The 17,092-nt window shown below is 26.9% G+C and overlaps 1 protein-coding gene across 1 annotated transcript in view; it reads right to left on the reverse strand.

The window, feature by feature from the left end:
- LOC117169504 (LHFPL tetraspan subfamily member 6 protein-like) overlaps positions 1–16,442 on the reverse strand; it is a 128,471-nt gene extending 112,029 nt beyond the window's left edge. Inside the window, exon 1 of the mRNA XM_033355913.1 lies at positions 15,816–16,442. Within this exon, the coding sequence (XP_033211804.1) occupies positions 15,816–15,914 (99 nt within the window). The 5' untranslated portion in view covers positions 15,915–16,442. The remainder of the gene's footprint in view (positions 1–15,815) is intronic.
- Between the last annotated feature and the right edge of the window lie 650 nt (positions 16,443–17,092).

The raw sequence follows: 17,092 nt of genomic DNA on the forward strand, positions 1-17,092 counted from the left end.
ACTTCAATAATTTGTACAGTGAAAAGATTAAGGAAACTCGAAATCCAAGCTGTTACTCTAAATATTCGATTAATTCGGGTAATTTACAACAATAAGGCAAAATCCCTATTTTTAGGGAATACGGAGAAATATGTCAATCATTTAAGGAATTTAGAGAATTCAACGTGATAAATTATATTCGAGGAATTAGAAAAATTCAGAACATTTAAAGGGATTCAGAATATTGAAGGATTTCGTTGACGTCAAAGCACGAAAGAATTCTGAATATTCAAGAAACTCAGGATTCAGTGAAAAAATGTATAGAATTTCAGAGCATGTATGAAATTAAAGATATAAAATGAGTCAAGAGAATTCACAGGATTCAAGGAATTCGGACAATTCAAAGAATTTCAAGATTTTCAGGAGAATATTCAAGGAAATGATGGGATTTGAGGATTTCAAGATTCTGAGTTTTCAGAAAAGTTTCAGAGATTTTTAGTTCAGAGCATTCGATAAATTTAAAAAATTTAAGGATTTCCGAGTATTTAAGAGATTGAGGGAATTTATAGGATTTCAGTTCATTAAGAACACTCAAGGAGTTTAGGGAATTCGTAAAATTTAAGAAACTCAATTAATTCAGATAATTTAGGCAATTTAAGGGAATCACAGAATGCATGAAATTCCAGGAATTTAAATATTCAAGAAAATCAGGGGATTTACAGAATTCTAAGAATTTCAGAAATTCAAATAATTTTCATGAAAATGAGGGGATTCAGATAAATTCACAAATTCAGAATATTTAGGGATATTCAAATAATTCAGGATATTTCAGGAATGCAAGGATTTCAAAGATTTTCATGAATTTAGAGCATTCAGAATATTTAAGGCATTCAAGAATTTGAGAGAATGAAATGCCTTTCAGGAATTCATATAAATTAAAGGATTTCAAGGAATACAGAAAATTTTAGAAATTCAGGGAATTCAAAATATTCGGGGAATTCGGATAATTTTCAACATTCAGGAAAATCCAGATTTTTGGGGAGTCCATATAAGTATATAAGTCATTTAGGAAATTTAATAAATTAAAAGAATTCACGCAATGAAAGACATTCAAACAGTTAGGAAAATTCAGAACATTTTAAGGGATTCAGAATATTTCAGGGTTTCAGTGACTTTAAATAATAAAAAAAATTGTGAACATCAAGGGAATTCAGAATTCAGAGAAAAAATTCATGGAATTTCAGAGCATTTCTGAAATTATAGAAATGAAATGAGTTTAGTAAATTCAGATAATTCAAAGAATTTAAGAAATTCAGAGAATTCAAAGAATTTCAAGATTTACAGGAATGAATAACATTCAAGACAATCAGGGGATTTAAGAAATCCCAGATTCAGAGTTTCCAGGTAGGTTTCAGAGAATTCGGAATATTTAAAAAAATTTAAGGATTTCAGAGTATTTAGGAAATGGAGGGAATTCATGAAATTTTACTGCATTGAGAAAGTTTAGGTAATTAAGGGAATTTTTAAAATTTATACAACTAAATGAGAATTTAGGCAGTTTAAGAAAATTAGAGCATGCATGTATTTTCAGGAATTTAGAATATTCAAGAAAATCAGGGGATTTCGAGAATTTTAGGAATTTCAGGAATTTAAAGAAGAATATTCATAGAAATCAGAGGATTCAGTGAATTTGACCAATTTAGAATATTTGAGGAACGCAAGGATTTCAGAGATTTTCATAGATTAGTAGAATTCAGAATGATCAAGAAATTCAAGAATTTTAGAGAGTTTAAGGTATTTCAGGAATTTATATAAGTTAAAGGATTTCAAGGAATTCAAAAAATTTGAGAAATTCAGGATATTTTAAGTATTTGAGGAATTTATGTAATTTACAGCATTCAGGAAAAATCCTGATTTTTAGGGTATACAGAGAATTATGAAAATCATTTAAGGAATTTACGAAATTGAGAGAATTCACGTAACGACAGATATTTAAGAAATGAAGAGAATTTAGATCATTTCGAGGGATTCAGAATATTTAAGGGGTTGAGTGACATCAAGGAAAAAAATTTGGTATATTAAAGGAATTCAGCATTCAGAGAAAAAATTCATAGAATTTTAGAGCATTCATGGAATTGAAGAAATTAAGTGGGTTCAGGGAATTCACAGAATTCGAATTTAAAATTTTCAAGAGAGTCAGGGGATTTTGAGAATTCTAATAATTTCAGGAATGCACAATATTCCTGGAAATCAGGGGATTCAGAGAATTCAATGAATACAGAATATTCAGGGATATTCAAAGAGTCTAGGATATTTAAAAAATGCAAAGATTTAAGAAATTTTCTTAAGTTTTATGAGTTTAGAATATTTAAGGAATTCAAGGATTTAACTCAATTTAAAAAATTTTAGATCATTAAGGCAGTTCAGTTAATTAATGAAGTAGAAGGAATGGAATAGGTTAACAGTAATCAGCAAATTTAAGCAATTTAGAAAATACAAGAAATTTCAGGAATTTACAATATTTAATGAATTCATGGAATTCTCCAAATTCAAAATATTCAATGAATTAAGGGAATTCAGAAAAATCATGGATTTTCAAGAATCCCTAATATATTCTTAGATCAGGAAGTTCAAAGCTTAATAATAATTTAGATAATTTAGAATTTTTTGAAAAATAAAAGATTTCAGGGAATTTAGAATATTTTAAAAAATTAAGGATTTTGAGCAATGCAGAGAGTTTCAGAGAAAAAATCCAAGCAATTTAGAATATTTCAATCTGAAAATAATAATTAAAAAAAAAAGTTTAATTATGACTATTTAATTAATGATAAAATTTTTGATTTTCACGGATGGGCTGTAGTGGAATTGTTGATAACGCAACGCACATGTAACGATCATAAATCTATTATCGTTGAGCCAGTTTATATAAAATATAATTTAAAACTTAACAACCTGCCTTTAAAAAATAAAGATCTATTAAAAATAAAAAAATGCAAATTTTCATTACGATTTAGAAAATTTAAATTCTTAAATTTTCACTTATTTGCGATAACGTACATTAATACTTTATCGTCAGAACTGACAGATCTAAAATAATGAAAAAGAATGAAAGAATTCAAAAATTTTTGAGAATTTGCAGAATTCATAATATTTATGGAATTTACGGGATTCAGATAATTTAAATTCCTTCAGGATTTGAGAATATTTAAGGAATCCAAAGAAGTCAAGTAATTCAAACGATTCTGAGTATGCAAGGAATTCAGGATTTTTCATGAATTTAATATTCAGATATTTCCAGGAATTCGTCGTATTCGAGGCTGTTCAACGAATTCAAGGATTTCAGAGCAGTTAGTCAAGTCAAGAAATTCATAAAATTTCAGAGCATTTTAGGAATTGAGGGCATTCATTGTACTTAAGGAATTAACTGAGTTCAAAGAATTCAGGAAATTCAGAGAATTTAAGGAATTTAAAGATTTCAGAATTTTTAGGAATTAAGAATATGTAAGGAAATTACGAAATTTCGAGAATTCAAGAAATTCCAGGAATTCAGAATATTCGAGACTATTCAAGGAATTCAAGGATTTCAGAGCGCTTAGTAAAATCAAAAAATTCACATGATTTCAGAGCATTTTAGGAATTCAGGTCATTCATGGTACTTTAGGAATTAACAGAGGTCAGAAAATTCAAAGAATTCAGAGAATTCATAAAATGCATGGGCTTTGGAAAATTCAGGGAATTCAGAGAATTTAAGGAATTTAGAGAATTCAGATAAATTCAGAACTTTTAGGAATTAAGAATATGTAAGAAAATTACGAGATTTCGAGAATTTAAAAATTCCAGGAATTCAGAATATTCGAGGCTATTCAAGAATTTCAGAGCGCTTAGTAAAATCAAGAAATTCATGGAATTTCAGAGCATTTTAGGAATTCAGGTTATTCATGGTACTTTAGGAATTAACTGAGTTCAGAGAATTCATAAAATGCAGGGAGTTTGGGAAATGCAGGGAGTTTGGGAAATGCAGGGAGTTTGGGAAATGCAGGGAGTTCAGAGAATTCAGCGAATTCAGGAAATTTAAAGAATTCCGAGAATCTAAGAAATTAGGAGAATTCAGAGAAATTCAGAAATTTCAGGAATTAATAATATGCTAGGAAATCAAGAGATTTCGCGTATTCAAGAAATTCCGAATATTCAAAGCTATTCAAGGAATTCAAGGCTTTCAGAGCACTTAGTAAAATCAAGAAATTCATAGAATTTTAGAGAATTTTTGGAATTCAGGTCATTCATCGTAATTAAGGAATTAACGGAGTTCAGAGAATTCATGGAATTTAAGAAATTTAGAGAATTTAGAGCAATTCAGGAATTTTAGAACACTTAGTAAAGTCAAGAAATTCTTAGAATTTTTGAGCATTTTAGGAATTCAAGTCATTTATGGAACTTTAGGAATTAACTGATTTCAGAGAATACAGAGAATTCAGGGAATTCAAAGATTTCAAGAATTCAGAGAAATTCAGAATTCACAGGAATTCAGAATAACTAAGAAATTTCAGGAATTTGAGACATTCCATGAATTCAGAATATTCAAGTCTATTCAAACAATTCAACGATTTCAAGAAATTCGGGGAGTTTCAGAGCTTAAACAATTCAATAAATTCAAGTTACTCAAAGATTTTAGATTATTAAAGGTATTCCGAGATTTTAAGGAATTCAGGAAACTTGCAAAGTTTAAATTTTTATATGTAATTATTACGAAACAAAAATTTTAATGAAAAATCAAGGAAAAGCGGAAATTTCTGGAAAGAAGAAAAAAAAAGATTTTCTTTAACATTATGTTTGTGCAATTGTACAGTTGCAGGTACATCCTTTGCAAAAGTCCGAAAATTTCTTATATTTTATAGAAATAGCAATAATGATGATTAATAATAATTTAAGTCAAGTATTGTTTGCATCAATATTAATTTCAGACCAGTAGCAAACAAATAATAATATCATATTATTAAATACATTTTATCTGCTCAAAAATTAACATAAACAAATATAAAAAGTTCGAATGTTTCCACAATTAATCTTACAAGTATGAGGAATCACGTCGAGATTTAACGTTTAAATAAATTATTTAAATTTAAATAAATTCAAGTTACTCAATGGTTTTAGATTATTTAAGGTATTCCGAAAGTTTAAGGAATTTAGGAAACCTGCAAAATTTTAATTTTTACTTTTCTGTATAATAAGTTAAGAAGGCTGAAGAAATTAATCTTACTTAAAAATATTAAATTGTAATTCTATTACATTTGAACAATTCATTTTATAATTTTTACTAAAATTAATATCAGAAGTCCAAAAAATAAAGGCTTGTTCTTTATTCTCAGTATTTTAATTAATGCAAAATGAAAAGTTGTACCATTCAAAGGATTTAAAATTGTTTCCAAAGAATTTCATAGATTATCAATCGAACATTATTTTATTCTTTCACTTATTTGCATTAAATAATGAAAAATAAAACGAACAATAAAAAAAGTATATTTCACAATGGCAGTCGCGTGTTATTACCACTTAGCTACTGAAGTAAGACCGTCCGACCGGCAATCTGTAGACCTATGGTTCGATTCCCGGCAGAGCGAATGAAAAGAATTTTTTTCAGAAAAAATAAAAAAATAAAAATATTATTAGTTATTTGTTTAGGTAAATGATACACAAGGAAACTAGATTAATTATTTAATAAATTGTTTGGCAAACATATTCGAATTAAACATATTATAGATAGAGAATGAAGTGATTTAATTTAAACTTCCAGGCCGCATTGTTGTGTCATTATTTTGTATAAATTCTCTATCACACAGCTGTTAATTGAATATATTATATATAATACAGGTAATTGAATAGATTCAACAAAGGGAATTGACTTAATTTAAATTCCCAGGTTGCTGTTTTGTTTGATTTTATTCGTGTTATTTGAAACGCTCTTGTGTTTCCATATTTTCAAACACGTATAGAATTTCGTTCTTCGTTTAACTATCATCCATCAATATTGTCTCACTCGAATTAACTGGCACCCAATCGAAAATACATATGCATCACAGATTTTGCTGGTTGAATGTCCAAACGTCAGTTGCAACAAAATTCCATAAAATGCGATTAGTGCGATTTACTATTGAAAACGGCTTTCTCTCTGAAATAAATAATTATTTTTCACCGTCAACGCAAATAAATCCACGCTCATCCGGATGTACGTGTCATATAGGAGCTTCTAAAACAGATTTTAACAATTTAATACAATATCAATTTCGGCGGAAAGTTCAAGTTTCGTGATTATTCACCGCTCATTTGAATTGGCTTCAAGATTGATAGGATTTGAATTATAAACAGTTTTTTTTTAATGATAATTATAGGCGCGCTTTATAGCTCGATTTTATTAATTTTAGGACTATGTGAAATTTATTAGGGTGGTCCGAAAAAAACAATTTTTTAAAGTACATTTTCAAGTCAATCGGCCTAATATTTGTTTAAATGAAAAAATTTTTTGAATAATTTTCAGAGTCCCGAAAAAAAACTATGAGTGAAAAAATGAGTTTTGCCTATTTTTTGGACAAATTATTAATTTTTTGCTGTTGTCCTAAATTAAGATTGTTTCTATTACATAAAATTCCACTTCATAATACTTTATATTACTTTGTAACTAGATATTTCATAAATCCTTCAACAATTTCTTATTGTTTTTAGTAATTATTTTTAGAATATTGTTAGAATGTCGCATTTTTTTTTTAATTGTCACTTATTGTCCAATTTTCAATTAAAGTGAGCCGATACTTAATTCATGTTAACTAACGTAATTGCTTAAACAATTAACTATTGTTTTTAATAATAATCTCCTGAAATGAAACTAAAAAATTGCAGCTATTCTTAAAATTGACGACTTTTTCTCTAATTTTGAACAAGAGTGATGTCAATGACTATTTAAAGTTAAAAAAATTAATTGCTTTTGCTCAAACAAATTATTATTTTCTTTGTACAATGCAAGAAAGTTGTGGTTTTATCTAAAATATTCAACTTTTTGTCGAGCCCTTACTTAGAGTTTGGTAATAATGACAGAAATTTATTTAAAATGATTTTTAAATAAATTATTAATAATAAAAACTGTCTTTTCCAACAGTAATCCCAGATAGTTGCAGTTTTTTCTGAAATTTTGCGCTTCTTAAGTTTTCACTTACTTAGTATGTAATAATTAATGCAAGATAACAAACATAATGGCATAAACAATATATCATTATTTATAATTATCATTCCTCAAATAATTGTTATAAAGTTGAGGAATTTTCTGGATTTTTTAACTTTTTGAGAACTTCTAATTTATTTAGTTTAAATTAATGCAAGTTAGGAACAAATAATCAATCTTAACGTTAATTCAAACAAAAAGGATCTCAGTAAGTATTTCAGTAACTGTTTCCAGGAAAATCTATATTCAATATGATTTACTTTATTTATTATTTGTTCATAAGTCAAAAGGTAAATGAAAGTTCAACAATTCAGAAAAAATGGTAACTTTCTAGCACTTATTTCAGAAAAGATAGTTATAAACAATTATTAATTGTTTAAGCAACTCTTTTGTGAACATACAATTATTATTACTGAATTAAGCGAAAAGTAGACAAAGAGTGCAAAATTTAAGAAAAACACCGACATTATCGGAAACTGATTTAGTTTCAGATAGTTATAAACAATAATTATTTGTTTAAACATTTATTTCTCTGAATAAACTTAATTATTCCTTCCTTCTACTTAAAAAGTGGACAGAAGTTTAAAAATTCAGAAATACCTGCAACTATCTATTATTAATATAAAAGAAGATAGCTATAAACAAGAATAATTTGTTTAAATAAATATTTTAGCTTAATTGAATGAAATATTAACAAACTCCAAGTAAAATATGTGCAAATAATTTATCATTTTTGAAAAAATCTGCAATTTTTTAGCATTATTCTAATAGAATATTCTTTAAAATAATGATAAATTGCTTTAAAAATTAGGTTTGTTAACATATTTTAGTATTCTCGCACTATGACTGAAAATTGGACAAAAAGTGAATTTTTGTTTAAAAACCGCGACTTTCTAACTCTATTCTAAAAGAACATTTCTAAAAACTAAAGTAAATTTTGTAAACCATTTATTTAAAAATATAATTACTACTACAAAGTGATGTTTTATGTGTAAGAGAAAAACTTAATTAAAAAAAAAACACAAAAAGAACAATATAAAATATATTTATGAGGGTAATATTTAAGAAATTATATTTAATTTTTATTCTATGGCTAATTATGAAGAGAAATGTAGAAAACTAAAACTAAATGTAAAAACTTAATTTAAAAAAAACACAGAAATAACCATATAAAATATACTTATGAGGGTAATATTTAAGAAATGATATTTAATTCTTATTCTATGGCTAATTATGAAGAGAAATGTAGAAATTAAAGTCTATTAACCTAAAATTTATAATTCTGAATAAAATTTACAGAAACATATTTTTTTGATATGCCCAAAATACGTGTTGAACTTCGAGGGGCTTGTGCCTCCTCTGAAAATAATTGTTTTTTTAATAAAAAAATGGAATCTTTTCTGTTGATTTTAGAAATTTCTCGGCGATATGCATGCAAAATGAAATAAATTGACCACACTAGAGCTATAGGGTGATTCTTGACCGGTTTTGGATTTTTTTCTTAAATTTTTATTTACTTTTCAAGCAAGTTATGAGAACTAATTTTTTCTTTCTTCTAACACTTATTTTATTTTATATTACTGTTATAAATAAATTTAATTACCAAACATTCTACATTATAGATTTTTAATTTTTAAAGTACATTTTTGACTGGCTTTTATTGACAAAATGATATTTTATCCTAAGAGTTTGTCATTCATATTTTTTATTAATTTTATAAACAAATACCTTTGCGGTTGTAAAAAAAGTCGCGGTTTTTTCCAAATTGTTCGAGAATTTTTTAACGTTTAAATTAAATTTTGGCATTAACCCATCCTATTTAACAGAAATAATTGTTTGAAAAGAATTAATTCTTATTAATAATATTATATAAAAATAATGCTATAAAAATGAGTTTTACTAAAATTTTACACTTTTGATTCACTTTTCAATCAGATTTGGGTTATAATAATTTAACTTTACATTAGTACTTGTTTAAACAGGTAAATATTATTTTTAATAATATGTTCTTCGAATAATGTTGGAATTTGTAGTTTTTTCTAAAACTTTCGACCTTTGTTTAATTTTCACTTATAGTATGGTCATAATTATTGAAATTTGAAAAACATAATTGTTTTAGAGAATTATTTTTGATTATCAATAATTTAATATTTTCTTTTACAGTAATGATAGATAGTTGCAGTTTTTATAAAAATGTTGACGTTTATTCAACTTTCCAGTTAGAGTTTGGTGATTGAACAAATTATTATTGTTTATAACCATCTTCTCTTAGAAGTATTATAGAAATTTGCAGGAATCTCTGAAATTTTCAGTTTTTCTTTGACTTTACAGCTAGGAAAATTTTAATTATTATTTATATTAATTTAAACAAAAATGATTTTAGTTTATTTAATACAAATTAATTTGATATGATCTGTCTGGAAAATTTTAAGAAGTTTTAAAATATCTGATTTAATTCAAGAATTTATATTCACAAAAAAGAAAAAGAATGTTCAAAAAGCGATTCCCCCTATTCTTTATTAATTATTTTTTTATAACTAAAGAGCCAAAAAAAAGTTAAATTTTTTAGGAAAAAACTGCAACATTTTGGCAATTATTTAAGAGAAGATAGTTCTCAACAGTAATAAATTGTTTTCTTCAATTATGTTTGCAAACTTGCATTATTCTTTACCTCAATCAGAGAAAAGTTAAGAAGAACATCAAAACTGGCAATCGGGAAGACCTAGGTTCGGAACCCAGCGGAACTGGAGAGAATTTTTTTCACAAGTTAGAAATAATAATGCGTATTAAAAAGTATTAATTTTAGATCAGTAAAAAAAAAATTAACATCGAATTATTTAATATTATTTTGTTTAGAAAATTTTGTTTAACAACAGTAGTTTTTAATTAACTTCTCTTCTTTTGGAATATTTTCTACCAAAATAACTATGTATTCTCATTAAATAATTAGGAAATGGAATAACTAACAAAATTTAATGAAATTATTTCAAAAATTAGAGGCACGTGTTCATGACTTTCAACACGCGCGCGTTTCTGTTTTTGGATAGTTTAAATGTGGAGTCACGCTCTGCACAACAAGAGGGTGAACGCTTCGTAAATATCGTGATCTATTTCAGTTCTTGACTCGAAAGGTTTCTTCCAATTTCTGCAAATATATCAATTCTATTTTAATAGTAAATATTTTATATTTTCCTTTTCAATATTCTTTTAATCTATTAAAATATTCAAGTTTCTTAACGATTATTATTGAAGGAAGCTTTTAATGTTCGTACTAGTAGTAACATTTTTCTCTCTTAATATTTTCATTTTGTTTAATTAATTTAGTGAACGTGGAACCGGAATTAGAAATCCCTTTTCAACCACCAGGTGCTCCGAAGCACCGCTAAATTTAATATTACTTAAGGAAAATATTCAATGTTAATTTAAATCAATTAAATTTAATATATTCTGATATTCCACAATTAAACAGAAATTGTTAATTTAATACATGTAGTATATTAGGCAGGTATGTATATATTTTTTTAATGTTAATTCAATCAATGGAACTTTAGATTGATAAAAGTGTTGGGTAAGTTACTTCTTTTTAGTAACTAGTTAGTTACTTGATAAAGTAGCTTTAAGATACCTAAGAATTTAATTTTTTTAATTCCTTAATTTTCTAATTTAAAAATAAAAATCACTAAAATTATGATACAAAAAAACTTTGTTGAATTTTTAACCAAAAAGGTGAATTTTCAACAGAAGAGTTGGATTTATAACTAAGAAATATTTTTCAGTCACTTCTTTTAAGCAAATAGTTTTATTTTCCATTAAATAAAGGTGAAATTTTTATAAGGAAGAAAATTAATTTTGAAACAAAAAAAAACACTTGAACAAAAGAGTTGCATTTTGAAGCCGAAATCATGGTTTTACAACACAGAAGTTACTTTTCAGCCAAACAGTCGGTTATCCTACAGAAATTTTAATTTTAAACCAAATAGTTGAATTTTCGACCATTTATAAACCAAACAGACGAATTTTCAACTAAAAAGTTGAATTTCCAAAAAATGCTCATTTTCAACCTAAAAGTTCAATTTTATATCAAAATATTTTATTTTTCTATAAAAGAACATTAATAAATTAACAAATTTAAAACCAAAGCATAAAGTTTTCAACCCAAAAATTAACTTTTAACTAAAAGTATGCATCTTAAACAAAAAAACGGTACTTCTAACGAAGTAGTTTAACTTTCATCCGAATAGTTAAATTTTTAATAAAATAATTGAATACTCTATTAATTAAAAAAGAGTTGAATTTTCAATCCAAAAACAAAATTTTCCGACAACATAGATGAATTTTCAACACAATTTTTTATTATTTTTACACGATATGTTTGAAAATTCTACAAAACTAGATCAATTAAAAAAAAAATATGAATTTTCAACCATAGTATGTGAATTCTTAACAAAAAATATAATGGTTAATATTATTTCTGCCAAAAATATAATTTCCGATAAATTATTGAATTTTAAAAGCAAAAAGACCAATTTTGTCCAAAACAGTTGCATTTCCAAATCAGAAATATAAATTCACCACAAAAAAGTTACTTCTCAAAAAGATATTCGAACTCTAACAAAAGTAGAATTTTTGACAAAGTACATAAATTTTCAACAAAAATCGATAAATTCCCGTTGAAAAAATAACAAGTGATATTATTTCATCCATAAAAATATTTAAATTTGAAATCAAACGCAGTTGAATTTAACCAAAAGAGGCGAATTTTTTACAAAATTAGATTAATAAAAAATTTTTTAAATGATTAAATTTTCAAACCAAACAATTATTTTTTATAAAACAGTTGCAATTTCGAATTGTAAATTTGAATTTTTAACAAAGAAGTTACTTTTTAACCCAAAAGATGAATTTTCCACCAAAATACTGCAATTTTTAACAAAATAAATGAATCTCAACAAAAATAGGTTAATTGCTAACAAAAAATCTAATAGTTGATATCTCGATCAAAAAAGATTTTAATTTAAAATTACATACATACAAAAAAGCACAAAGTAACTAAAGTTAAAGTTACTTTCAGCTAACATTGTAACTAGGTAACGTTATAAGTTACTTTTTGAATTAATTGCCCTAGAAGTTACTTTTTAAAATAGTAACAAAATTACCACAGAAGTTTCTTTTTCACAGAGTCAAAACTTCAACCTAAACATTTTGTTTAAATTAACAGAGTTACCATAAAAATTATTTATTTAAATAGTAAAAAAGTTACTATAAAAGTTACTTTTTAAAATAGTAAAGGAGTTACTCTACAATTTCTTTTAGCCTTATTCCGGGAAGATTTTATATATTCGATAAGACATATCATTTATAATAATTTAGTTTATGATTGGATTGAAAGACAATTTTCACTGCATATTATAAAATTTAATTCAATTGCTTTTTTAAAGTTTTGAGTAGATATTTTTAGTTTTAATAATAATATCTGATCCCAATCTGGTTAAAAATAAAAATTTAATGTGGAAATCCAAGGAAATGTGTTCTATAATAATTCTTATATAGTAAACAAATTTCTGTAGTCTGAATTATTAAAAATTCAATTAACAAATAATTGAAATAGGACTTAATTTCTTCATCAAAATAAATATCCGGTCGAGAAGGATTTTTTAAGATGATCGAAGTTGAAATTTTTGTTAATTGTCATAAAATCCCGATTGAGAGGGTATTGGATTGATCCATTTTCAAAAGAAGTTTCTTTCAATAAAAAAAAATTCTGTGTATTACAATGTCTCTTTGTTAAACTCTGTGAAATTTTGTTTGAAATTTTCTTAAATTATGGACATATACAATCTGGAAGCACTTGTTTTCTATGTAAAATTTTATTTTCAGAAGTTTCATCTTTTAATGTATTTTTTAGACAAACAAACTCTTGTTTGAAAAAAATAAATATTCAAAGAAAATAAAAATTCGTTTTTTTAACAATACTTCTATAATTTTTATACATCACTAAATTGTGGTTAAATATAAGCACTTTACTTAGATAATTTTATAAACTATTTCTTATTGAAAGGAAAAGTTGAAAATTTTTAGGGTTAAAATGATCAACTTTTTTCAATTGCCCTTAATTAATTAAATCAATTAAATTAACAGTAATTTCAACACATTAAAAACGAATAAAATTTTTTTTTAAAGAATTAACCTTTTTTCCTGTTTTCTATAAACCTGATTATTTATAAATAATTAGAAGTCGTTGAGAAAATTCATCTATTTTCCGTTGAAAGTTTATCTTTTTTCATTGAAAAGTCTACTCCTATATTTTTGGTTCAGAATTCATCCTTTTGATTAAAAATCCTACTATTTGGTTCAAAATTTGCCCATTTTGTTTCACATCAGTTTTTTTTGTTGTGAAAAACATAAATTAAAGCCAATAAAAATTTCAGTGTTTTATTTTTAGTTAAAAATTGGTCGTTTTTAGTTTATAATTAACCTGCTAGCCTTTTTGTTGACAATTAATTAGTTTTAGTGTAATAATTAAGAACGTAGTAAAAAGTAGAATTTTTTTAGGAAATTGATCTGATTTAGTCAAAAATTTAAAAAAAAAATTTAATTTTTTTATTACGAGTAATTCTTTTTTAGGGAAAAATTAAAGTACTTGTCAGAAAGTTTAACTAGTTTGTTTGACATTTATTTTTTGAACGAACATTAAACTATTTATTTCATTCATCTTTCGGGAACAGTAATTCTATTAATTTCGTTAAAAAATTCACCTATTTAGCTCGAAATTCATATTTTTGGGTTGAAAGTCCAATTGCTTTCTGGAAAATTTGTCATTTTGATTCAAAACTTCAGCAATTTTATTGCAATTCTCTTTCTTTTTTAAAACTTGCCCTTTTTTGGTATTTTGTTGAAAATTTAATGATTTTGTTAAAAAATAATTTTTTTTTTATTTAAGCGATTGGTTCAAATTCGCATTTTTGGATAAAAATGTGTCCTTTTTCATTGACAATTCAACTGTCTTCGTTTTTTCAAAAATAGTTCAACTTTCTAAAAAATTCATCTTTTGGGCTTGCAAATTAAACTATTTGGTTAAAAATGAGCACTTTTGTTTAAATTAAACTTTTTTTTATCAAAAAATGAACATTATTGTAGTTCACTGGTTCATTGGTTGAAACTTAAAGCCATTTCAAGCCTTACTTTATTGTTTTTCAAAGGCTCATCATTTTGGTTAAAAATTCAACTACTTTGTGAAAAATTCAAACATTTTGTTAAGCATCTAATTATTTTGTTGAAACTTTGTCTTTTTGTATGGAAAAATAATCTTTTTTGGTAGAAAATTTCTGAGTTAGAAATTTAACTGTCTGCTAAAAAATTAGTCTTTTTGCCTTTAAGATTGGACTATTTGATTTATAATGTAACATTCTGGTTAAATGTAATCCCTTTTTGTTTAAAACTTCTTCTTTGTAGGATGAACATTCAATTATTTATTTTAAAATTCATTTCTATTGCTTGAAATATAATCTATTATATTTTTATAAGAGAATTGATATCTTTTGACTGGAAATTAAACTGAGTGGTTCAAATTTGATTTTATTGTAGAAGAAATTTTTTTTCAAATTCAACTGCTTTGTTGAAAATTGGCCTTTGGAATTAAAAATTCATTTTCTTTGGGAGAAAAATTATTGACCATTTGATTAAAAATTTCATTTTTGTTTCTTTGAAGGAGATTTTCTTTTGTTTGAAAATTTCTCTTTGTAGGATAAACATTTAACTATTCAATAGAACATTTTTATCTTTTGCTTCAAATATCAACTATTATACTTTTATTTGAGAATTTGTCTCGTTCGATTGAAACTTAAACTGTTCAGTTAAAAGTTGAGCTTTTTTATCAAGCCTTTATTGCTGTTGACAAAAATTCATAATTTTAGTTTAAAATTCAGCCATTTTGTTTACAAATTTAATTATGTTGTTAAAGATTCAACTATCTTATTGAAAATTCGTCTTCTTGCATTGAAAATGAATTTATTTGGCCTATATTGTAAATGTTTGAACTAAAATTAATTTGATTGTCTGTTGAGAGTTCATTTTATTTTTTGAAAAATGAACCGTCTTAAAACTTCATCTTTTTGGGTTTTAAAGTCAACTATTTCCAAAAAATGCAACTTTTTAGTTTGAAAACTCAAATTTAATATTTTCTGGTTTAAAGTTCAACTATTTTGTTAATAAAATAAATTCCGAATTGAAATCTTTATTGATTCACATTGAATACAAGGTGGTACCTATGCATTAATTTTATTCGAAAGAGTTTATCCTGCAAAATGGGAGGGGGGTCGCATAATGCCATTGCCTTGAAGGCTTTAAACTTTGCGTGATGATCTGCGACAAATAAGGGAAGGTATGCAAAAAGTTTTTAAAATAGCAAGACGTATTTTTTCAAAGAACCCAAATAATTATTAATTATTGATAACATTTTTTTCGGGAAATTATTATTTTTCCCAAAATCAAAATTTTCATTATCAGAGCCCTGTTTCTCAAATGGCTTCAATTTCGTATAGATCGAAGAAATTATGAACTGCTTATTTTTTAATAAATAAGTACTAAATTTAAAACTGAAAAAGTGTAAATAATTATTCTTAAGTACCTGAATCCAATAAGGAAGATAAAATCCAGAACACGCGAGGATGGATGCCACAGTGGACAAGGTTGCCCAAAAGATACACAACACTGTCATCTCACTCATCAGTTTTCTCTCACACTCTGATCATTTTCGCTTGGCTGCACTGCGGGTGCAATGTAAACCCGGGTCAAGAGTACACACCGGAAGTGCTTCCCTCTCACTTCCCTGGAATCACTCGATCACCCTCACCCAAAGTGCATTATCTCGATTCAGAGCAAACTGATTGAAGGCGTTAATTAGCTTGCTCTAATTAAAATTCACACCCAGCATCCAGTCTTATCCAGGGTAGGGCCAAAATTGCTTCACACTCAGCCTGATTGATTCCCTGATCGATATTTTTTTTGGGTCTCCCATTCGTTTAAATTTATCTTCAGAACTCACCACCAAGCCCAACAAACACTGGTTCACGGTCCTCTTCTAAAGTAGATTGAAACTCGTGAAACAAAACCTGCTCTGCTGCGTCAGCGTTTAATTATAAACGGACCGCAATTATAGCCCTGGAGTGGTTTTTGAGCGAATCACGAGTTTTCGTGAGCGCTGCCGCCTCGTCTCTGACGGATATTAAAAATAAAAAGTAGTCCGGCGTTTTATATTCTGGTCCTTTGTTCCGACGATGCGACCCAATAAAAGAGTTCGATGAACAGAAAAAGAACTAGTTTTATAATTATATTTTTTAATAAAAATTTATAACATTTATGTTACAATTTAATTTAAATACAAGAGCTGTTTCGAGAGAGCACAGAAGAGTCGCGCGCGGCGCCGCGTCGTGCAGGCGACTGATTCGTTTTTCGCCTCTCGTGGGCACTGATAGCGCTCGAAGTCCAACCACAGTCGCAGGGTGAGTGCGAAGTACACGTAGGAAGGATTCAAGAGTGTAGAGGCGCCCCAGAGCGTGTAAACGTGTGTAAGCGCACGTGTTTGGTCTGGGAGAATGTGCGCACGTGCAGAGTGAAAATTAATTGCGCATGCGCAGACACCTCTAACTGACTGTCCCGCTTTGACACCCCCTGTGCTATCCTTTTCCTATCCAATGGGTATTTGGGGAACGACCTACCCCACGCGTGCCCTTGGAACTTCCAGACCTGCAGCATACCCTCAAAGAGGTTCAATCGCTCTACACAGTCGCGAGGCCTTTGCCGGTGCGTTGACATGTGCTGGTGACAGGCGAAATTTAGGGATATTCTGGGACCAGAGTAGGGCGGTTCACTTAGGGAGCGTTCACATATTACGAACATTATTTC

This window comes from Belonocnema kinseyi, chromosome 3 (genome assembly GCF_010883055.1).
Source record: "Belonocnema kinseyi isolate 2016_QV_RU_SX_M_011 chromosome 3, B_treatae_v1, whole genome shotgun sequence".
Classification (NCBI taxonomy): domain Eukaryota; kingdom Metazoa; phylum Arthropoda; class Insecta; order Hymenoptera; family Cynipidae; genus Belonocnema; species Belonocnema kinseyi.